The sequence below is a fragment of the Metopolophium dirhodum genome, chromosome 5, assembly GCF_019925205.1.
Source record: "Metopolophium dirhodum isolate CAU chromosome 5, ASM1992520v1, whole genome shotgun sequence".
NCBI lineage: Eukaryota > Metazoa > Arthropoda > Insecta > Hemiptera > Aphididae > Metopolophium > Metopolophium dirhodum.
This window is the reverse complement of record NC_083564.1, coordinates 37,389,765-37,414,322: the sequence shown is the minus strand read 5'-3', so window position 1 is coordinate 37,414,322 and position 24,558 is coordinate 37,389,765. Positions and strand designations below refer to the sequence as shown.

Here is a 24,558-nt window from a genome sequence, read left to right as displayed (position 1 = left end):
AGACTTACAATCCGGCTGACTATACGCTACGTATAGTCGAACCCGAGGTCCTGCAAGAATCGTTAGGATTTAATCCCGGCCAGCGATTTCCGTGGAAATCTTGGGAGCCGGACGGACAACGATTTCCATGCTCGACGCCGGATTGGTATATCCCACCTGTTTTCGATATGTTCCTGATATCCGTCAATTTCGCAAGCGGTGGAGATGCACTACGTAAGTCTTAACGTATAAATAAAATCGCAATAGAATTACTATAAAATTACTCATATTTTCAGATAACGAACAATCTGGTAATATCAGTGACTCCGGGTCGGATCGAGAAAACATTCAAAACTAGAAAAAAAAATTGTTATCCAAATTTAACGCTGAAATGTAGTACCTTTTAATTTTGTGTAAATAAAATATTATTATTATTTACAACACTGAAGTCTCTCTTTTTTTTTTTCTTTCAAATCTTAATAGCAGATTTTAATTATTATTATTATTATTATTATTATATAGTGCTGCGACTATATATATATAATATATATATATATAATATATAAACAAAACAATTTTTCCAAGATTTTTATAAAATATACCTGTATAATATTTTGAATTACCATTGTAGATATAACCTTAAAATAAAATAAATTAAAACTTATTATGTATAGGTGTATTTTTTATTCAAATCAAAATATCCTCATTCGAAATCAATTTTGAATTTATTGTGGTTTTTACTCCTATAAATTAGCGAGACGGGATGCACCTCGCCATTATTATATTGCTTAGCCTGCTCGTCAGATATCTTTATGTAGTTTGGGAGAAATATGTTTACCGTCCCCCCCGTCTCAGCGTCTTCCATTCTGCACGCGATCGCCAACCCGAATTTAGTCGACACCTCTTCCATAGAATTTATTTTATACGGGACGTTGATCACCAATTCTCCAATCGATTTATTCGTATTCACCGCTTGCCTTTTGATGTTTTCTAAGAATGATGTCATTTAAATCTGTGGATAAAGAAAATATTATAAAACATTGTCACACTTGTAATACACTGCATATATAGAATATCCAACCAAATTAAGTATAAAATAATATAATTATTATTTAACGTGTAATAAAATATTATATATATATATATATAAGTGTAAAAAAATTAACAGCCAAACTTGAATAATATAGTTAATCCTCATTTAGTAAAATTTTATGTTTGATAAAATATTTGTTCGAACACAGCAAGCCGTCCCGTTGATAATATTAACCCTAAATACTATTTTAATTAATATCTTTATAAAACGTGTTTTTTCCTAACCATGGTACATGTAAGCGTTAATAAAGTTTCACCGTGTTTAAATATTAGTATCTAGCATAAAATAATTATTCATAGAAAATTAGCTTAAAGAAAAAAAATAAAACATTTCACACTTGTAAGACATCATACAGAATATTCGACCAAATTAAGTATTAAAATAATATAATTGTTTAACGTGTGATAAAATATGATATAGAAAAAAAAAACAGTCAAACTTAAATATAGTTAATCACCATTTACCGAAATTTTATGTTTGGTAAAATATTTATTTGAATACAACGAGTCCCGTTGGTGATTATCCCTAAATACTAATTCCTACAATAAATAAATATATAAATAAAACTCACTTTTATTATTCTATGAGTGGTGATTGGTAATGTGAACGATGACGATGACTATGACAATATGACAATGACGACGATGATGATGATGATGATGATGATGATTACAAATTCGAATCTATACAGTAAATATTATAATATTAAAAATGAGTGTATACATAAAATTATGTCTGGGAACCATATACGATTTAAGGACATATAATAATAATAATAATAAAAATAATAATATTAATAAACTATTAATAAGTACTATTATTATTGTAGGATAAATTGAATATGTAACTCACTTTATATAACGCGGTGTTGCGGTGGTGATGATATAATAAAAATAAGTCAGTGCAGGAGATGACGTTGTATGCGTATTGGGGTGATGAAGACGACTAAATTATAATTCACTGCAATTTAATTAACTTAATGACAGCAGAGACACTAACACCCCACCACCCCCCTTGATCACGCTATATTCGACCACAACGATCCTTGTGCGTGTGAAAATGACCCTGCATCGGCATACTTTGACGGGCGGGCGGAACAATGACACCCCATTGCCCGATAAATATTATTAGCAATTCAACAAAAATTGCGGTGATTGCATACTTTTTTTTTCACGATTCCTTGTCTTTTGCATGTGGGATCAAATGTCATACATGCCGACTCGCCACATATATATATATATTGATAATATTATATGACTCATGAATGATGGTCGAACAGTGCAATATGCATTGTTTATGTATATTACCACACAATGATGGCACTATATTATGTATATGTATATGCAGACATTCTTGTTCAAATAAAAAACTCTACGACTGTATAATATAATATCTATGTGATTATTCATTAAAATATAATATTATTTAGAAAAATTAAGCAATATAATATTATATAAAAATCAAAAAACAAATATTATTCTACGAAATATTTATAAGCCATCTGCGCAATGCATAAACTCTATGATATGTACATTGTGTGCGATCTAAGTCCATGTGATATATACAACACGGAGATCCTAGGTCATAGTTTTCAACACGATTGTGAGAATAGCTAATATTATAATTAATCGAATTATTATTATTATTATCATCGTAATTGTCGTCAGTAGATGACATATAAAGTCGATCCAGCTGATTTAATCGAGGGCAGTCGTGATCCACGCCCAAATCGATGACATCGACTTCTGGAATGAAATCTTGTATAATCTTACGTTTTTCCGCACCCTTGACGTAGACACACTTGAAATGTAGTGATTTTAAAATTCTCTCGATTTGCGAATATTCCACGTCACCGCAACACAATGAAAGCTGATGATAGTTACGGTACAACCACATATTCACCGCTTTACTTTTAGCCGTAGGCACACGGTGTTTGATTGTGTTTGAAAATATAATGTTGGCTACCGCGGTTGTTTACATCGAGAATTGACATTTCTTTTATTAAATATTTAAAGTTTGGACCTAGTATGAATTGAATATCTATGATAGCCGACGCCATAATCCACTTCGTCGAGAGTTAAATACAACTATATATATATATATTATATATGTATAACGCGTCTTACTGGTAACAGGTTAGGGTTCTGACTGTTTCCAATTCTCTGCGAATCTGTCCTCGAGTATAATTATTCTGGCGTACGCATGAGCCAATGAGACTTTTAAATCTTTAATATTTTTATTTACATCCTCTATGCTATTTTAATATCACTGAAGAATTAGCCGCGCTTTTTCCAATGAAAGGCACAACAAAAAGTTGTGATATTTTTAATGCGTTAATATCGACACTTAACCGTTTTGACATCAAATTAAATAACCTTTCTGGAGTTATAACAGATGGAGCCCCATCAATGGTTGGAAAAAATGAAGGGCTCGTAGCGCTAATTAAAAAAGAAATGAGTACATGTGGTGCTCACTTCCCATGTATGTAAAAATACAATGTTACTTCAACAGAGAAATTTGCAGAAGCAATTTCTGATGTAAAACACCAGTTCAAGTTGAGGTTCTCAGATTTCAAAGCTAATGAAACATATATTAATTTGTTTTCAATTCCATTTTCATTACCAGTTGAAGATGTCCCAGAAAACATGCAAATGGAGATCATTGATTTACAAAACAATAAAGTATTAAAAGAAAAGTACAATAATGTTGAACTTTCAATTTTTTATTCGAAATATATTAACACAGAGACATATCCTAATCTTTGAAACAACGCATTAAGAATGATGTCTCTTTTTGGCAGTACTTACACTTGTGAACATATTTTTTCACGAATGAAAATTGTCAAATCGAAAAATAGAGCTCAGTTAACTGACAGTCACTTGGAAAGTTCACTCAGAATTGCCTCGTCGCAGATCCAACCAAATATAAACAAATTAGTTAGTGAAAAACAATGTCAGTTATCACACTAAAAATAAAATAAAAAATTTGTAATTAACAAAAAATGTTTATCTATATATGTTTTAATAATAATAATAATAATAATTTGTAATTTAAAATGTAATCATGAAAATTTTAATAATAAAACTGAATTTTTGTATAAAATACATGTTTTTACTACGAATGCGGCCCGCAAGATTATTAAAAAATAATACGTGGCCCGCTGCATAAAAAGGTTGAAGACCCCTGCTCTATGGACTCAATGCACGATTCGATTTTATTATTATTTTCTAAAAAATATTTATCGGTCGCCTGCACCGATCCGATTGTTCCTAGTCGAATTATTTGCATTTCGTTCGCCAGGACTCGATCGTTGTACGACGGTATTTTTTTATCGGTGGCTGTGATTAAGTCAGTGTGTAGACCTAATTCATTGGTAAACTTCTCATCAAGCTTCGTGATTTTCGAATAATTTATTCCAATCAAATTAACGTGGGAGTCGAGTTCTTCGGCAAATGTTTCTTTCATGTCGGTGATTGTCTTATTCAATTGACTAGACGGTGACCCCCCGAACACATCCATGACGTCGTGATAACTGCACGTCTTATATTCTAAGATCAGACTTATTTATCCAACTATTATGCTCGTCGGTAAAACCTAACCAGCGGACGAACACTCGCTGGCCTTTGGTGCAAATTATTTTTTCCACTAGATAATCATCAGGCAGTTTCGTTTTACGTATTTTTTCAGCGTAGAAACCACCGGCTATCGGGTTACCCGTATAATCCTGCAAGATGAATGTGCACGGCGTAGTCCTGTTCACTTTCATAATTGTGAATATTTCGGTAGAGCAATCGGGCAAATATCCTTTGGTGAAAACACTCTTGTACACACTAACACGAACTTTGTCGCCCACGCTAAACTTGATTTTTGTGGTTTTCGCGGCAACGTATTTTAATTTTACCCGCGACGGGTCATCGTTGGCTTGTAGTGGTGTCACACCAATTTTGGTATGCACCGTTTTATTATAGTCATTAATTAACTCAGGTAAAATAGACATCCAATGAGAACCTCTGCTAGTGAATTGTCTAAACATTCGAGCTTTCAAAGATCTGTTAAATCTTTCCACTATCGAGGCCTTTAACCTTTAGTGACGCGCGCGGGGTAATTATTTACCCCAGTCTATTTTTAAATTGCTTTCAAATATTCGTTGGTTTTTCCTCACTCATGCGGGTCATGCTATCTTATAGTCACTATCATACAACCATAAAAACGTAACAATCTGGATTTAATTACAATCAGTACGTGAGTAATCGTTGACTAAATTGGTTGTGTTTGTAGTTCGGTAAAAATTTACCCCGCGCGCGCTTATTTGTATTAAATTATAGTCGTTTTTTGTAAGTATGGACGAATTAGAACACCGTCGTATTGTATGCCTATTGGATGACATAAGTGACGAGGAATTGTGGGGTGGTACATCTTCCACTGACGAATGTTCACCCGATGAACATTTTGATGTATTAGAAACTTCGAACACCGAACAATCAGGAGAATCGACCGATGATGAGATTCACAATGATATTCAACAAACACTATCAGCAGATTGCGAATCTTATCATGAATCTGACGATGAAATTCCACTGAGTATGCGTGTAGGGTGTTTTTATGGAAAAGATGGGACAAAATGGAATCGTCGTAAGCCAAATCTGAGAACAAAAAATCCAAGTTACAATAAGATAACTGAAAAAAAAGGTGTGACTAATTTGGCAAAAAATGCAAAAACTGAAATTGACGCGTGGTATATTTTTTTTACGGGTCCTATGATTGAACATATAGTGTTCTGTACAAATATATATATCGATAAAATTAAGTCAAATTTTACCAGAGAAAGAGATGTAGCTCATACAACCACACGGGAAATAAAAGATTTACTTGGTTGCTTGTACATGATTGGTAAGTAATAATAATTTATATTATAGTTTTATAGTTATAATAATTATAAATTTGTATACGTTACACATCTTGTAATAAATTATTATATGATACTGCCCTGCTAAGAAAAGTTCCGTAAAAACCAATAATATATAAGTTTTGAGTAAAATTCAGTTTCGTATTTTTCATTTTTTTATACCTATATAATATTATATTATTATTATATAGAATTTTATTGTGTAACTATTTTCGTCAGTCGTCGTTGTTCTTATCGTTGTATTTTGTTATGTTATATTATATACATAATATATAATATATAGGTAGTTGTTTATTTATTTTTTTTATCATATTTCTGTTATTAGGTGCAATAAAATGTGGTCATAGAAATGCTCGGGATTTGTGGAAATTAGATGGAGTAGGTGTAGATATTGTATCATGTGTTATGTCAGAAAAACGGTTTGAATTTTTATTGCGATATATACGTTTTGATGACATAAGAGGACGCGAAGAAAGAAAAAAGTTTGATAAAATAACCCATGTGCGATGGTTATTTGAAAGTTTTATACTACAGTGTAAACAGTCATATAGTTTATCCGAGTTTGTCACTATAGACGAAAAACTCCAAGCCTTTCGTGGTCGATGTTCTTTTAGGCAGTACATTCCGTCCAAACCTGCTAAATATGGTATAAAAATTTTTGCTATGGTAGATAACATTTCATATTTCACCAGTAATATGGAAATTTATGCCGGATAACAACCTGATGGTCCATTTAGTATTGATAACAGTCCGAAAAATGTTGTTCATCGTTTGATACAACCTATTAGGAATACAGGAAGAAACGTGACAATCGATAACTGGTTTACTAGTGTTCCGCTCGCAGATGAATTACTGAATCAAAAACTCACCTTACTTGGTACTTTTAGGAAAAATAAAACTCAAATACCACAGGAATTTAAAATCACGAAAAATCGCCCTGTATTTAGTTCTTATTTTGGATTTAGTGGAAAAAAAGTTCTAGTTTCATACAAACCTAAAAATAACAAAATAGTATTACTATTATCCACAATGCATAATGATAATTCAATCGACAGTAGTACAGGAGCGGCAAAAAAACCAAACATGATAACGATGTATAATGCAACGAAAGGCTCTGTGGATACAATGGATAAGAAAATCGAGAATTACACTGTTGCACGGCGGTGTATACGTTGGCCATTAATAGTTTTTTATTCAATGCTAAACATCGGTGGACTAAGCGCACAAATTATTTTCCAAGAAAATACTTCAATAAGAAAAACAAGACTTGTATTTTTGAAGACATTAGCTCGTCAACTAATGCAAGAACAAATGGAATATCGTTTGACACTGGATTGTTTGCCAAAACAAATAAAATTAAGACTAAATGAATACTGCAACATAACAAGACCTAACGTGGGGGAAATACAACGTGTACGAGCTTCTGGAAGATGTACTTTTTGTGACCGCTCAAAAGATCGTAAGGCTACAAAAGTATGTACTAATTGCGCAAGACTCATTTGCAGAGACCATATAATAGAGACTTGCCCTGACTGCTTTGAAGCTTCATAGTTTTAATAATTTTAAATTTTAAGGAAATAAAAATTATGTATTTGTAAACAAAGATTATTAAATATTTTTTAGATTCTGAGTGAAACGATGAATGTATTGATTTTACAATGATGTGTGTTTTTTTTTTTATTTTTTTTTTTTATTTTTTTTTTTTATTTTTTTATTTTTGTGTCTGTGTACACGATAAGTAGTCGAAATAATGCTTCGATTTTCGACTTCAGTATCTTGTTCGATGGGAAAGTGAATATCGTTGGTGCATTGGGGAGGTCAAAATTTTAATTTCCCAGTAGTTTTCAAAAGCGATGTGAAAAACAAAAGAAAAATTAAGGAAAAACGGGAATTTTTACGCAAAATCGATTTTTAACAAAATCGATTTTGGTTATTGGTGTAACTCTAAAACAAATGACCGTAGATGCATGAAATTTTCACTGGTTGTTTATATTAGCATTTTCTATACACCATAAAATTTTCCAAATATTTTGACTCTTTTTGAGCTGTTTACAGCCATTGTCAGTTTTCAATTTTTTTAGTTTTTTTTTCTATAAATATCAATAAAATTTTATCTATTGAGTAAAAAAGCTTGAAAATTTAATAGAAGGCTCCTAGTTTATTGTTTCAAAGGCAGATGAAAAAAATTAAAAATCCTTAGTCACAGTTTTTAATTATAAGCATTTAAAGTTCAAATTTTGACAAAATACGGAAAAATCACGAAAAATAGCAAATTATTTTGATGAGAATTCATAAAAATTTTTCTTTTTAAATCTAAGATTTGAAAATGTAATATAAGATTACTCATAAGTTTGTCTACCTTTATCAAAAAAAAAATGTCTAGAAGAAACTTAAATTAAATTTTTATGAGCGTCTGAAATTTATATTTTTACAACATTTGATATTTACTCGATTTCTCATGTAACGATTTTTTTATTTTATTGTAATTAAAAAACGAATGACTGTAGATACTTGAAAATTTCACTGAATGTTTATATTACCATTTTCTATACACCATACAATTTTGAAAATATTTTGACTCTATTTGAGCTGTTTACGGACATTGTCAGTTTTCAATTTTTTTAGTTTTTTTTTCTATAAATATCAATAAATTTTTATTTGTTGGGTAAAAAAGCGTGAAAATTTAATATTAGACTCCTGATATATCGTTTTAATAGCAGTTGAAAAATATTAAAAATACATTTGCACAATTTTTTTTTATAAGCATTTAAAGTTCAAATTTTGACAACATTTATCAAATTTATAATTTATTAATTATTTTGTGGTTAAAAATTTATAAAATGTTTAACTTTTATGGCTAAGGATTGAAAATTTAAAACAAGGCTCCACGTTAATAGGTTATATATAAATTACTTTATTCACAATAATATCATCAAATATACTTGGTAATATCATAGGGTGACTGACCGTTTTCGCTCAGAATCTTTTTTCTTATACAATGATATTATATCATTGAATTCAAATTTAACACCATCCATTACAGTGACCCACTTGTAACCTACCGTACAGCAGAGCGACATCCACTTATCCACCTTTTTTTTTTATTAAAATTTGTAAAACACGCATGTAAATTAATTAATATATACTTAATTAATTTAATAAGAAAGTTATTTTATAAATTGTAATTTAAAATCTGCAATAAATAGTCAATAATAACTGAATAATGTAAAGAAAAAAGTGTTTTTATATTAACGGAAAATAATTACCCCACGCGCGCAACTATATGGTCTGATACCGCGCGCGTCACTAAAGGTTAAAGCACTGAAAGTGCTATACATTTTTATATTATACTTTTTTAATAAAGCCTCGAAATTTTTATTGTAAAACTCACGCCCCCGATCGACGTGTAATAGGTTAGGTCTATTCTGTGCAAAAATTCCACTAGCAGCCTTAGACACTTCGTCACCACGTTTAGTCCTCAATGCGATTCCGTAAGCGTACTTTGTGTAAAAATCAATTGCGGTCAATATGTAATTATAATTTTTATTGACGTTGGCATATTGACGCATGTTGACGAGGTCCGCTTGGTATAAATCGTTTTTACCGTAAACAATGACGCGACGTCGCGGGTATGTCCTTCTCGCCGCTCCATGAAGTTCGGCCGCGATCTCGTGCTTAGACATTTGGAATTTTTTTCAATATACCAGCCTCGACCAATTCTGCACAAATCGAGATTATCTCGTTACGAACACCCGTATTACCAGCCGTGAGAGACGAATACAATAATCGTAATCTATCGACCAGCTCATTGGGATCGTTCCAATATACAATATTATGTTTCTGTAATCGTATATTTATACCACTACCAGACGTCTTTTCGTCCTTGGCCGCGAACAGTTTTGAAATTACATTCATATATTTCGCCCCTAAGGAACTGCGGACACGCGTACCATCTGTTGTCATGTGCGCTGATGTCAGAATTAAAATACGTTTATATGCACTTAAATCTTCATGTGAATATTTTTCAGCCGCTGGGGACTTGGCGAATAATAACTCAATAAGTCCGGGCGTTATGGGATAAAAACCGTCATCGTCTTTGATATGCATTTCGTTATCAATAAATTTAATTTCTTTGTTGCCCAAAACATATTCGCCACTTCTTAATTTTTTAGGTGCGTATACTTTATCTAATTCAGTTATTGGCCACTGTCCGTATAGTTCATTCAAATCGTATTGTGACGTAAGCGACGACGACGACGACGATGATGAGGCGGTGGAATGTTTTTTATAGACATCCGGTAGCGATCGCGGTGATGACTGCCGTGACGACGATAGTGTGGGCGTCGGTGACGCGGGTGGGGGTTGTGGCTGATGCACCGATAAATGCGTGTGGGGGGTATCGATATTGTCGCGTATTTTATTAAGATGATCGATAATAGAACTGAGTGTATTATTTACTAATGATTCGGTTTAAAAACGGCCGGTTTTCAGCGCATGATATTTTTTTTTTATATTCATTCTCGCTTGAATAATATCCGCCAATAACGACGGTGACGCCGGGGACACCGACGGCAAGTTGTTTACCTTTCCCATGGTACCGGGCAAATGTGTTATATTTCGACGTACCGGCTTATTATATAATAACATATGTGTCGAACCCGTGTCTATAGCAACCGTTATCACGCTCGTGTTCACTGCTGATTACAATAAATTCAAATCTGCCGCCACGCCAACACGTCATGCAAAAATCTTTAAACTCGTTGTATTTGATATCACCCGAGCAATGTTCGTCGTAAACGTGTTTCAGGTTCATTTCGTCCTGCTTGAATAAAACTATGAAATTAGCATTGTCCCGAATCAATTGTTTCGGTACACGTGAATACGATTGGGCTAAATAACACACGTCTATTAGATTATGACTGGATCTCGAAAAGTACGATCGAATGATATTGTGGTTCTCTATTATCACGTAGTCGAATAGGAAAACTGAATTTGGTAGAGCTTTCTCGGGCGATATCACCGTCTCGTTGTCATTGAATTTGAATAAACTTATACCCGGAACGTCGCATAAAATCTTATCTAGCATGATATATTTGGCTTGATGCAGTGTTTTTGAATAAATATATACATTTTCGAATTTGATCCCGTTCTCGTGAACTAATAACGTGAAAATAAGATTCGTTTTCCCGCACCCCGACGGTCCTACAATCAACGCCCTGATAGAATTCGCAAACAGCGGCCCATGCTTAGGCGGTAGCTTCTCGATATCGCTATTGCATAGCGATAACGGATCGATATTATCCACTTTGAGTTTTATGTCTTGCCTGATGAATCGCATTGTATAAATACGCGTGCCGACCGTGTGATGTGCCCATACAATGTTACCACGTCGGAAGGTCAAGTCCAATAGCGGTGCTGGTCTGTTGAAAACTATAATAAATAGTTTACCATTCGAATTACATTTACCAGGTTATCAGTACTGCGGACCTGCGACTAATTTAGGAAAAAGACTTGCTCTCGGACAGACCGGCATAAACGGTCTAGATTCTGCATGTAGAGACCACGATATAGCTTACGATAAAAGTAATTCTTTATCCGAACGTAGTGCGGCCGACAGTATTATGGAAGAACGAGCTTGGAACAGAGTGGGCGCGAAAGCCGCTGGTTATAAGGAAAAATCTGCCGCGTGGCTTGTAACCACTGGTATGAAGGCTAAACGTAAAACCGGATGCGGGTTCGGTAAAATTGTCGGCGCGTGTAAAAAAGCGATTAAAAAATCGATTAAAACATGCCCGTCGACACCTTAAATTAAAATTAATTAAATCTGCGGTATGTGTTGCACGAAAACATGTGAAAACAAACAAGGGCGTTCGATCGAGGAAAAATAAAAATAAACTACCTCGTGTGATCAAAGTCCCTAAAATCGGTGGCGCGCTAGCGCTAATTCTTATATTGGCTGGACTTTCGGCGTTGGGTTCGCTGGTGGGCGGGGTGTCTAACATAGTGAAGACAATACGCAGTATTAGATCGGACAGCGGATCGCCTATACAATTAGGCGAAGGCATGTATCTAAATCCACATAAAAGTGGTGGGGGTTCGTATACTATTGCCCGGAAATCGAGTGTTCGTGGTTCGCGCAAAAACATCGGTAATGGACTTAAGAAGGTCGCTGTTAAAAGGAAAAAAATATCATCGACAAAATTAAAAAATAAAAAGTCAGTATCCACAGTTCAACTGTGGACATTTATGTTTGAAATTTTTAACCGATAAACAATAATTATATTATTATTAAATAATATATACATATATATATATATATATATATATATATATATATATATATATATATATATATATAATATATATATATATATTATCGTCGACAACATGCCGTCTCAGACACTATCACTGTGCGGAAACAGCTCCGAATTAGAATGTCATTTTTTCCCACCCATAGAGGTTGGTGACAAATCTGAAATCGGGCTTCTAAGCATGCAAACATTTAATTCAATACCTAATGTCGAGACTGGGTGCGATACTCTGCATATCATTCACGGCGAACAGTCCGAGATAATTAAGATTAAAATACCTACTGGGTGTTATGAAATAATTGTTTTAGAAACTAAAATACGTGAACTCTTAAAAGACATCGGCGTGCATTATTTTAGTTTGTCGACTAATAGCAGCACATTGAAATGTACTATGCATTGTAATAGTGATATCGATTTAAACGTCGAAGATAGCATCACGTCGTTATTAGGCTTCGATAAGCGTATTTTGGTACGCAATCATAGACACGAGTCCGATCGCGTAGTGAAAATTATGAACGTTAATACGATAAAAGTCGAATGTAACTTGGCTTTAGGCTCATTCAACAACGGACGGCAATCGCATACGATACATGAATTTTATCCGACCGTGACACCTGGTTATAAAATAGTTGAAATACCTAAATATAGTGTGTTGTATAAACTGAAAACAAATACGATTGATTTCGTACGAGTTTCATTGACCGATCCAAACGGGAAGTTAATTAATTATTGCGGCGAAGCTGTAAACATCAGACTGCTTATAAAAAATGGGTTTGAAATTTAATGACGGTAAATATGCTGTGAACAGTGGTGAGGCATGCATTAAAGCCGCGACCGTTGACAGGCACACACTACAACACGTCACAGCTGTTCGTAAAAAAATTAATCGTAATAATAAAAAAAAACAAATCGCTGACGCTCGATAATCGTAATTTTTTACGCTTGATCGCAAACAAATAGTAATTTTTTATTTGTTACTTTATATTATACATAAACACTATGGATAAATCGTTCTTAGACGTGGGTGGTGCGTATGTAAACGAATCACCAATTCGGCAAATGCTTGTACATTCTTTCCTGCCATTTTCCACAAGTGCGCTGGATAATGGGGACGAAATCCGTACCGCAATTCAAAATCGGGACGCACATACGCTGCCGAGCGAAAGTTATATCTATATCGAGGGTAAAATAACGCAGCCCGAAGGAATGAAGACAGTAATAAGCTTAGCCCATAACGGGTCAACGAATTTATTCAACGAGATGAAATACGAGATAAACTCTATCGAAGTACAATGGGTTAAAAAACCTGGTATAACCAGTGCGATGAAGAGCTATTGTTCGTATTCGCCTGCCGACGCGAATATCATGCAAAACGCTGCTTGGGATATCACTGGCAATAATGCTAATTTCGTTAAAGACGGTTCGTTCAGCGGATGTATACCGTTAAAGCATGTTTTCGGTTTTTGCGAGGACTTCAAGCGAATACTGGTGAATTGTAGCCAACAGCTGATTTTGAATAGATCGATGTCAGATTTGAGTTCATTACATTTCGCTACCGTTGCGGGGGAGGAAATTTCTAGCACGAATTTAAGACTCTGGTGAAAGAAGTCGAAGTACAGCTGACGCGAGTGTCGTGGAAAATACCTGTTATTAAAGTCGACGATCGAGAGAGATTGAAACTGTTGAAAATCGTTGATAGCAAAAAAAATGCTAAATTGTGCTTTTAGGAACTGGGAGTTGTGTGAGTTCCCCAACTTACCGCAGACGAGCAAACACTCTTGGATGGTTAAAACATGCTCACAGGTAGAGAGACCTAGGTGCTTAATGCTTTTCTCATAAATGTACCTGGTACCGTGGCAGACGGTTATAACGTCGATTACGATGCGTGCTCGCTGACAAACGTCAAAGCATATATTAACTCAGTCGAATACCCTTATGAAGATTTCAACGAAAGTTTCGATAAAAATCTGTTCACCATGTTCTACCAGAATTACGTCGATTTTCAGAAACATTATTATGAGCGATTTAACGCCCAACCGTGCCTTACGAGGGAACAGTATAAAGAGTTGGGCCCATTTATCTGTATAGATTGTTCGCGTCAAAACGATGACGCCAAGACTTCGAGTATCGATTTACGTATTGAGATAGAGGCATCCAATAATTTCTCAGCCCATACGTCCGCCTACTGTCTAGTCATACACGATCGCATTGTTCAATATAATCCATTTACGGGTGAAGTGAGAAAAATATAATTCATATACACCTATATTATATTATGTATATATTGTATTTATGTTTTTCCATTAAAATGTTTACTATTATTTGGCGATTGAATTATAATAATTTTAATTATAATATATAATATGTATCGTACGATATCTGATATCCGTATTAATAATGTTTCTGGAATAAATAATAATAATAATAATAAATATAACGCGTTTTGTTTTTTCCTATATAATATCATAATATATTATACAGTGATTTTGACAGTGTATATGTGTATAGTAATAATAGGTATAGAAATCTTATTTCACAATAATACAAGTAACGTACAATAATATGAATGCAATGTTATGTAACAATATAACAACGTATACATATATATTATATATATATATGTATATAATTTATTATATTATGCCTAGTCGACTATTTTTCCTATATCCCTGGCCGGTGGTTGAATGCACCGTGTGGAATTCGGTGGACAGCAGCACATCAATAGTTTGTATAAGAAAACATCGCTGACCCGTCAATTTCTTCGAGTCTGATCGGCTGTAAAAATAACGTATGATATATTATAAATTATAATATAATATAAAATAATATAATAATATATTACCCATTCGATGACAGCGGCGGCGGCGGCGGTGTCATCGTCGTTGATCGGATAGTCTGTACCGTTTTCACGCATTTTCTTGTGCTCACACTCGGCGAGTTTTTTGTGTGCAAACAATTTGATCTGGTTCGTGAAACTGTATTCATTTTTCGGGACGATATACAGTGTCGATAAATCGCTGTGGATATTGCAGATGATCGCTGTAATTTCTTCAACTGACGAGGATTTCTCCACTGGTACATTTGCGTATAAATATGCGGCCATAAGATCAGTTTATCCCATCACCATGTGACGTATAATGTTAGATTTTTGGGCGATAACCTCGTTGATAATCCATTGCATGTCTTGGAGCTTTAATAGATTTCGTCTGCTCAATAATACACGGCGTCCTTGTTGGTGGTGGGATTCGATTACCAGTATATTATTACCGCGATAACTAATTTTGGACAGTGTGATCGTCTCGTCCCGGAGTAACAGTTTCTTGCGGCTTTTAACCGGTGGATCGGTTATAATCGACAGAATATGCCCCATCAACGAGTAAAGGTGACGTAAAAAATCGGCTGTTATACATACGAACCACGATGGCGTGATTATCCGGATAGATACGTTTAAATCTTTAGACGGGTCGAGCCCGATGCTGATAGACTTGCGGCCTAAAAAGTCTATGACAAAATCAGTGGTATCGATTGACTCGACGAGCTGCATATCCCCATCTAGCCGCAGTCGAACGTCACGTTCCGTCATCATTTATTGTTTATAATATTAAATTTAACTTTAAAAAGTAATATCGAAGCACTGCACTTGGCGAACGTCGAACAGCTGCACCGGTAATGATCTACGATCATCATATATCTCGGCAGTGTATATGACGTTCGCATGCAAATTAAAAATAATAATTATCTTAGTTAATAGATGGTCCGCGGTAAGCGCGAATATTCCGCGAATATTCCGCGAATTATATGGGTGTAGACTTCACTGCTGAATACGCCGCGTATCTATATTCCAGCCGATAGTGTGGGATGAATGCGATATAAATTTTCAACGCATCGACATATTAAATAAGCTTATGTTGTATAATATATAATATAACTATATATATATAAATATATATATATATATGTATTATACCAATATATTTTAGTATATATAGGTATATACTATAGTATGTATAGGTATATACTTTAGTATGTATAGGTATATATACTATAGTATGTATAGAGTATATATAGCTATATACTGTGGTATATGTATATATATATATATATATATATAGGCGCTCGCGGGGGTCCACGATGACGTGGGAGGAGCTGGAAGGAAGGGCAGGGAGTCGCAGTGTAGGCGGTTGGAGGGGGAGGGAGATAAGCTTGATGACGTATGGAAGGGCAAGGAGGCACAGTGTAGGTTGGGGGGGGAGGGAGATAAGCTTGATGACGTAGGGAAGGGCAAGGAGGGGCATGATGACGCAGGGAAGGGCAAGGAGGCGCAGTGTTGGCGGGGGGTGAAGCAGGGGGAGCCAGAACCGGCTATTTCATACTACTTACGGACGCCAACGTTTAAAACGTTGAAAAGGTTGAAATTCGTAAACACTTGGTGCAGTATGTAAATCAACCGTGGTATATATTTCGAGACATGATAGGTGAAGGTGGGTTTCTACTACTACATACGTTCACGTGTACGTGCATAAAAATGCTCTTCTGTGATTGTGGTTGGTATACTTAGTAAGCTTTCGGTATACCGGAGTGTTTATACGTTCTTACCATACGATTAACAATGATACCGTGTTGCTGGATCCAATTCGATAATTTCGTGTATACCGCTGTATATTGATAACATAAGGATTATGAGGAAGCTAATATGTTAGCAATCCTAGCCGATCTAACCCATCTTAACTAACGGGAAACGTTCGGGGGACCGTTCATAGCAAATGGGCTCAGTCAATAAATTCACATACACGTGAACGTATGTAGTGGAGACCCCCCTTAACCGCTCTAATTTTGAATTAAATCAATACAGGTACTTTTGATTAATAAACTTAAGTTAAAATCATTGAAAAGTTAGTAAAGTGAAGTATTTATTATAACAACTAGAGGGCTAGCGTTAAAAAGCGGAAAGTGGAAAAGTATAAACAAACTCAATCACGGTATTGGTTATTGGAACTGAACAGACAAAACGCTCCTCAGGGATAGTTTGATTTTAAGCCTACTGATGAATATGAATCAATCATTAGTTGAATACACGATTACATATGAACTATGGACCCATATGAGCAAAATGCGTTTACGTAGTCTGAGTATAACTCGCTCAATTTTGGTGTTGGAATAAAAACACCTATTACGAAATTAAAATATGACAATATAAGATGGTGAATTAAAAAAAAAAAAAAATGTCATTTAAAAATGTTTAGATCTTCGCTATTTTTAAACGATATAATTAACGTTATATTGGGAATAATGGAAAAAACGTATCGTCTTGTCCTCGGTAATATTGCCAAAATTCAATTTTATTATAGGTACTTTTAATCTAGAACCAAAATTGAGTGAGTTCTACTCAGACTGTGTAAACGCGTTTTGTCAATGTCGTACGTGTCGTATTCACGGGTAAGAATAAATGAGTCAAGCCACACTGCCCATACCTATACGTTTACGAAGGGTGGGTAAAAACCATGGGATGTTGATACACCTTGGTAAAAACGTATACGTTTTTGACGAACAGTGATACGGTGGTCAAAACCATCTGTTTTTAATTCGTATTAAACTAATATCCGATGATTTATTTTCGCATTAGAACGCGACCCGTGGGGACTTTCAATGCGCAGGGCCGCTGCACAGCTCAAACCTCCTTCAAGCCAGCCCTGAGAGCGGCATACCCGCCGGAATACCCATCAGCATACCAAGGGCTCCTCCAAGCGTCACCGAACTATACATATATATTGCTGTTAATGACAGCTGCGACGTCGGGAACTTCAGCCAACGACGGGAAACAACGTCACAAAGCCGGCTGTGGTACGAGGGCCCAAGGAGACAACGCGCAACGCCGCGGTCACCATCACTGTTGCCACCGCGCAGACGACCGATACCTCGGCCACTCGTATAAGCAGGAGTGGACTGGGAATAAAAATTGTCCCCGGGAAAATAGAAAATTCAGCCCAATTTGGTAATAATAAAATATTTATAAGTTATCGGCCCAAATGTGTTCAAGCAGCCCCTAATTTTTCCTATTTCTAAACGATATAATGAATAATATATTGGGAACAATGGAAAAAAACGTACCGTCTAGCCAGAAATATAGTAAAATTTCAATTTTATAATAGGTACCTATTTTTACTCTAGAATCAAAATTTATTTCTACTGAGACTGCGTAAGCGCGTTTTGTCCATGTCATCCATATGTAAGAGTTACCTATTAACCCTTGTTTGTGGATGCTTAAAATATAATATGCATATGTTTAATTAATGTATAGGGTCCCCCCACACGAAAATTTGTTTTGGCTACGGATTTGGTTATGAGTTTATGACTCAATATAATTAAAATATGTATACAGTTTAAAAGCTAGTATATTTAATATTATTGAACGCTTAATCTTTAGTCCTATTTTTTATTATCTAAAATGTTGAAGTAAAATATAAATATTACTAAATATTCTTGTAAAAATTATTTTTTTAGAGTGATTAAAACAAACTAGATGTAGTACATTAAATGTTATAAATTTTATCTGTACACAATATTATGGGGTATATTATATACTTTAGACTTAGAAGAAGTAAAATAAGCATGTAATATTGTATTGAAGACAAATGTCAGCAATACTGAATATTAGTTAACTGTTTTTGTTTCAAATGAAACACGTTAATTCCTAAATATTTAAAATTTAGTTTGTTTCCCGAACAGTTACACCCGTTACGAAGAATATTTTTAAGCAGATAATTTATTATTCTAACGGAATTATTAACAGACTAATTTTCATTCATTGAACAATATAATATGCCAGGACCCATTAATTTAATAATTTCTAAAAACTGTACGTATCTTATATGAAGCAGCTGATATTATGTGTTAAAATTACCAGTAGAAAATATTTTAAATATTGAATACAATTTATGGTTTAATCGTGGATTATTCTGTATTATTGTAAAGTAATAATAGATTTCAACTTTAACTTCTGTAATTTTATAAATGTTATAAATGTTATCGAAATATCGAATAACATTGGTATTGTGACAACAGTTATACATTATAAAGCGTTTTTGTTGAACCTGCTATATCTTTCATTCTTTTTCGTTAGTATCCAAAGTGAATTAGTTAGTTTGTGTGCTATCATAAGTACCTAGTATTGGATGCGTGTTCGTATGTGCTTTGTCATTTATGATTATATACTTCTTATGTACTTACTTTTGGCTACGACTGATAATATAAAATAAATACAAATAAAAACGAACAAGATATTTACATTGAGTTAATTTACATTATTTCGACATCAATGAATCCAAATTCTTACCATCGTCATAACCTGTGAATGGTCATAGAAAAAATTTAATGATTTTTATTAGACAACATTTGTAGATAATAAAAAGCTATACTCTGTCCAGCGAAAGAACACGTAGCACAAAACTGGTTCTCCCATGCAACACCCTGACATAGGGGAACCGGTTTCGACGTGGGGAATCGACAGAATCGATGCGTTCTGTCGTTGGACAGAGTATAGGTTAATCATTTATTTAAATTTTTAAATTTTAGTTATTTAAATATCTAATTGATTTTTGCAAGGTGGTTGTAAAAGAAGTAATCAAATAATGATAATATTGATATGAAAAATACTGGGTAATTTTGTATTTGACAAAACTTATAGGTACAAAAATATAGTACTTATAAAACAACTGATCGCACTAAATTACTCACCATTAATCATCTTTAAAAATTCCATATCACGTATTCTTAGTACATTTTCTGAAATAAGTGTGTATTATTATCATATTAAATTCATTTGATTATCTAATGTCTATATAATATTAATTAATTATAAGATTATTGTAAATACTTAATGGTTTTTATTTATACTAATAATTGTTGAATATAATTTAATGTTGTATAAAAAGTAACATCATATTGTGCAATTATAACAATGTCGTTGTTATTTGCAAATTGTAAATCATGCCATAAATGTTACAATAACAAGGTCAATATAGGTCACTTGTATATAATGCCGACTTTTCACCTACTGTAAACACTACATTATAATATAACTTATGTGTACGTCATGTGTTTAGTAAAATGTTAATTATTATTAAAAGAAGTGTAGGTAGTCATTTTTGTTCAGATTGATTTACAAATATAATCCTAAACTCAACAATTATAAAGGGGAGTGGGGGACAGAGTTTATTTATTGCGATATTCAATTGTCCCTCCCTTGTAACGAATGATCGAAAATCAAAAATTCTACCCAATTCTACAACCATTGATGAAGTTAATATGGATCACTGATGATTGATAGAAAATTCAAAAACATCCCCATTAAAAATATTCGTTTTACAAGTTATTGTAACCTAACTCTGCTAGATATCCCAAATCTCAGCAAAGTTAACATAAAACAATAATTCAGTATTTGTCCGTGTTATGGTTATGTCCTTAACATATAAATTAACAAAAAATAAACGAGCGAACACTCAAATATGAAATGATAATATATTCAACTGTTGATAACGATGACCGAACGCCGGTTCAGCAAGGTTTATCGTTACTAGCGTACAAAACGAACATTTTAAGTCGAGCGCTAACACATACTATTCAGCTGACGCTTCGTGGTTACTGGCTACCTACTGTACCTACGTCTAAGCTCGTTTAGTCTATGGGTTTACATTATAATAATATGGTTCAAAACGTTTAGAACAAAATATATTGCTGTTTAAAAATTTAAATTAAATAGTAAAATTATAACTTATAAACTTACTTTTTTCATTTGTAGTTAATTTTTTGTTTTTATCTAAAAATATTTATTAATTCTATTAATTTCTGTCGCATAAGAAAAAAATTAATTTGCTTAGTGTTTATTTATTTATTATTGTTTATTATGTGATTATTTTATAAATATTTGAATATCACTGAAAGATTGCCTCCGACCACTAGACCAAATTTCATATTTTCTTTTATTACATAAATAATACTTTTAACTAATGTGATTCCTTAATTTAGATAAGAGTGCGTAGCGATAAATGTAGGTATTGGTTTTACAATGCTATTTTTTTCCTGTCTAGTGTCTATCATTAACATATTTTGGGATAACTTAAATGCTCCGATCTTAACATCAATATTTTTTCCGCTAGAAAAGTGAATCTAGTTAGTGCATTCGGGAGGTCAACATTGAAAATTCTCCTTTTTTTTAAAGCGTCGAGAAGAATCAAAAAAAAAAAAAGAAAAGAAAAGTGCGAATTTTTACGCAAAATCAACATTGACAAAATTGAATTTATTTTGTTAGAATTACTAAAAACTAATAATCTTAGACACTTAGGACACCTAGAAAATAGTCCCCAAATATTTATATTAGATATTATCCATACAATGTAAAATTTTCAAAATATTTTGACTCTTTTTGGGCTATTTACTGCCATTGGAAATTTTTAAAATAGTGTAAATTTTTTTTAAATTATTGTCGATAAAAACTTTTTAATTTGGTAAAAAAGCTTGAAAATTAAATATAATCTTTAAGTACGTAAATAATATGATTATTGACTCAGCTAATAACCAATTTGTTGATCCTAAAAAAATATGTAAGTAGGTAAATAAAAAATCAAAAAAATCCCAAATGTGTTATTAGATGATTTGTAATTTGTTAGGAATATTACGAACTGTCATTACAACAAAAATCGTGATTGAAAATTTTGTGTGAATCCAAAACAAATTAAAAATATAAACACTATAGTGTCACATTTAAAATTCTAACATCGGAGTTTTATAGTTTTTTTTTTATCATAGTTTTACATAATATAATATTAATGTATAATAATATTAATTGCACATGTGTACAAGCTACCATATAAAATAATTCTAATTATCTAAGTACCAACTTATCTCAACGTCAATAATTATTGATGGGTAGTTGGCTGAAAAAGTTATATAATAAATTATTATGCTTTACGCTCTATGGAAATCATTATACAGGGTGTATCTTATGTCATTGTACGCGGGTTTTTTTTTTAACAATTATGGATCGATGACATAGGATTTCGTTAAACCGAAAAAAGATGTTTTTCTTTATTTTTAACAGGCAATTATTTTATAACAATTTCAAAATTTTTAAACACGCAGGTGTACCAATAGTAAAATCAACTTTATTTTTTCAAATGGCAACTACTATATTTTTAATGAAGTCTGGTCAAGCTTTTTTTTTTAACATTTTGATAGTCAAATCATCAATTTTGGTTCACTAGTTTATTAACTATGGTCATCCAAAGTTTGGTAAAATCTGCATTAATACTTGTAATTAAAATAATTGGTATAGGTTTAATTTACAAGAGCTAAATATTATTTTCATATAACTACCTTTTTACACACTTAATTAGTTTAATCGGTAATCTAATGACACTAAAAAAAAAAACATAAACAACATTGTTGGCAAACATAGTTCATTATGTTTAATTTAACATACAATATCATAAAAATCAATATTATTATTTTAATTTATTATTATAGGTAATCGTAATTAATTACTTCACAGTTACTTTTCTTACAATATCATAAATTTGGATTCTTTATTAGGTGGCTAAAGTTATACCTAATGGTAAATTGGTAAATGGTATTAGATTGTTGACATTGATGTCTTAAGTATGTATGGGGATTAAAAAAAATTGTGTAATGAAAAAATTGCAAAGTTTTATGGTGCTCTTCTTATAGTGGGATAAACTTGAAATTTGAACCATATAGGTTATTGGTACTTATTGGTAGGTATCGCCTGTGAAGTATGAATTTAGGAGTTGAAATTCATAACCCTTCTTATTTTTTAGTTTTGTACATTTAAATTTTATTGCGTACTTTTCCTATCATACTTTTCTTACAATATCATAAATTTGGATTCTTTATTAGGCGGCGAAGGACTAAGGTAATAGGTACCTAATGGTATTTGATTCTATTGTTATAATAATATTAAAAATCTGTAATTAACTTAGATCAAAAGTATGCCTAAGTTAGGTTACAAACTAGTTAGATTACCTATTGAGATTGAATATTTATCTAAATATCTTGCAAATCGTTTATTTTAAATCACGATTATTAAATAATTCTTAAAGAATTTCAACTGCTAAATTCATACTTTGCATGTGATACCTACCAATATAGGGAATTTATGATTCAAATTTCAAGTTATACAAGTTAGTTATAAGAAAAATGTATTGAGCTCTTGTAAATTAAACCTATACCAATTATTTTAGTTAAAAGTATTAATGCAGATTTTACTAAACTTTAGAGGGCCATAGTTAATAAACGATCGAACCAAAATTGATGGTTTGACTTTCAAAATGTTCAGAAAAAAAAGCTTTACCAGAATCCATTAAAAAATATAGTAAAATTGCCATTTGAAAAATTAAAGTTGATTTTGCTATTGGTACACCTGCGTATTTAAAAATTTTGAAATTGTTATAAAAAAATTGCCTGTTAAAAATAAAGAAACACATCTTTTTTCGTTTTAATGAAATCCTACGTCATCGATCCATAACCGTTAAAAAACCACACGTGCAATGACATAAGATACAGGGTGTACACCTACATTATACACACTACATATTATAATGTATTATATTATACTATATAATATTAACAAACAACTGATTATTTATACAAATTATTAAATAATCATAGTTGGTGCGTATGTCGAATTTTATTCGTTACAATTAAGCTGGACGAAAGGACGAAAGGAAGGAAAACATTGGTTTTTAAATAAATGATCAGAATAAACAGGAGTTTATACATACATTTTAAGTAATTTTACATGTGATCTTATGCTAGGCGATAGAAACATGACTGATATATGTATATTATGAATTAATGGAATCCATAATATTTCTCCAGTGCTACATTCTATCGGGATATTACTATCCACTATAATCAATCAGCAAAATATATAGAAAGTATTGTTTTCATCAAAGTAGACAGAATTATAGTATTTTATATTATACTACAGCCTTGTATTATAATGTTATATTATACTAAATTAATAATGTAATAATAATTTTGTAGTTAAAAATTTATACTTAAACATCGATCGTATTTTAATTTATATTTTTTAATTTTAATTGTTCGTTATTATGGAGTTTATGTTTAGTGAAAAGGGAACTAAATTGTTGATTACGTTCATGAAACATACATAATGACAGATAGTACCTTTCCTCCTAAAATTTGTTCTAGATTTGACAAAAATATCGATAGGACTACAAATTGTTGCGAAT

At 32.6% G+C, this 24,558-nt stretch overlaps 3 protein-coding genes across 3 annotated transcripts; 2 read left to right on the top strand and 1 right to left on the bottom strand.

The window, feature by feature from the left end:
- Positions 1-4,613: 4,613 nt before the first annotated feature.
- Positions 4,614-5,105, bottom strand: LOC132945721 (uncharacterized). The gene has a single exon (XM_061015476.1). The coding sequence runs from the start codon at positions 5,103-5,105 to the stop codon at positions 4,614-4,616; it is 492 nt and encodes a 163-aa protein (XP_060871459.1).
- Positions 5,106-11,237: 6,132 nt separating this feature from the next.
- LOC132944116 (uncharacterized) lies at positions 11,238-12,201 on the top strand. Its single transcript, XM_061013293.1, has one exon. It carries the CDS (start codon positions 11,357-11,359, stop codon positions 11,783-11,785), a length of 429 nt encoding a protein of 142 aa, XP_060869276.1. The 5' UTR covers positions 11,238-11,356; the 3' UTR covers positions 11,786-12,201.
- A 1,087-nt stretch (positions 12,202-13,288) lies between these two features.
- LOC132945720 (uncharacterized) lies at positions 13,289-13,891 on the top strand. The gene has a single exon (XM_061015475.1). It carries the CDS (start codon positions 13,289-13,291, stop codon positions 13,889-13,891), a length of 603 nt encoding a protein of 200 aa, XP_060871458.1.
- The last annotated feature ends 10,667 nt before the right edge of the window (positions 13,892-24,558 follow it).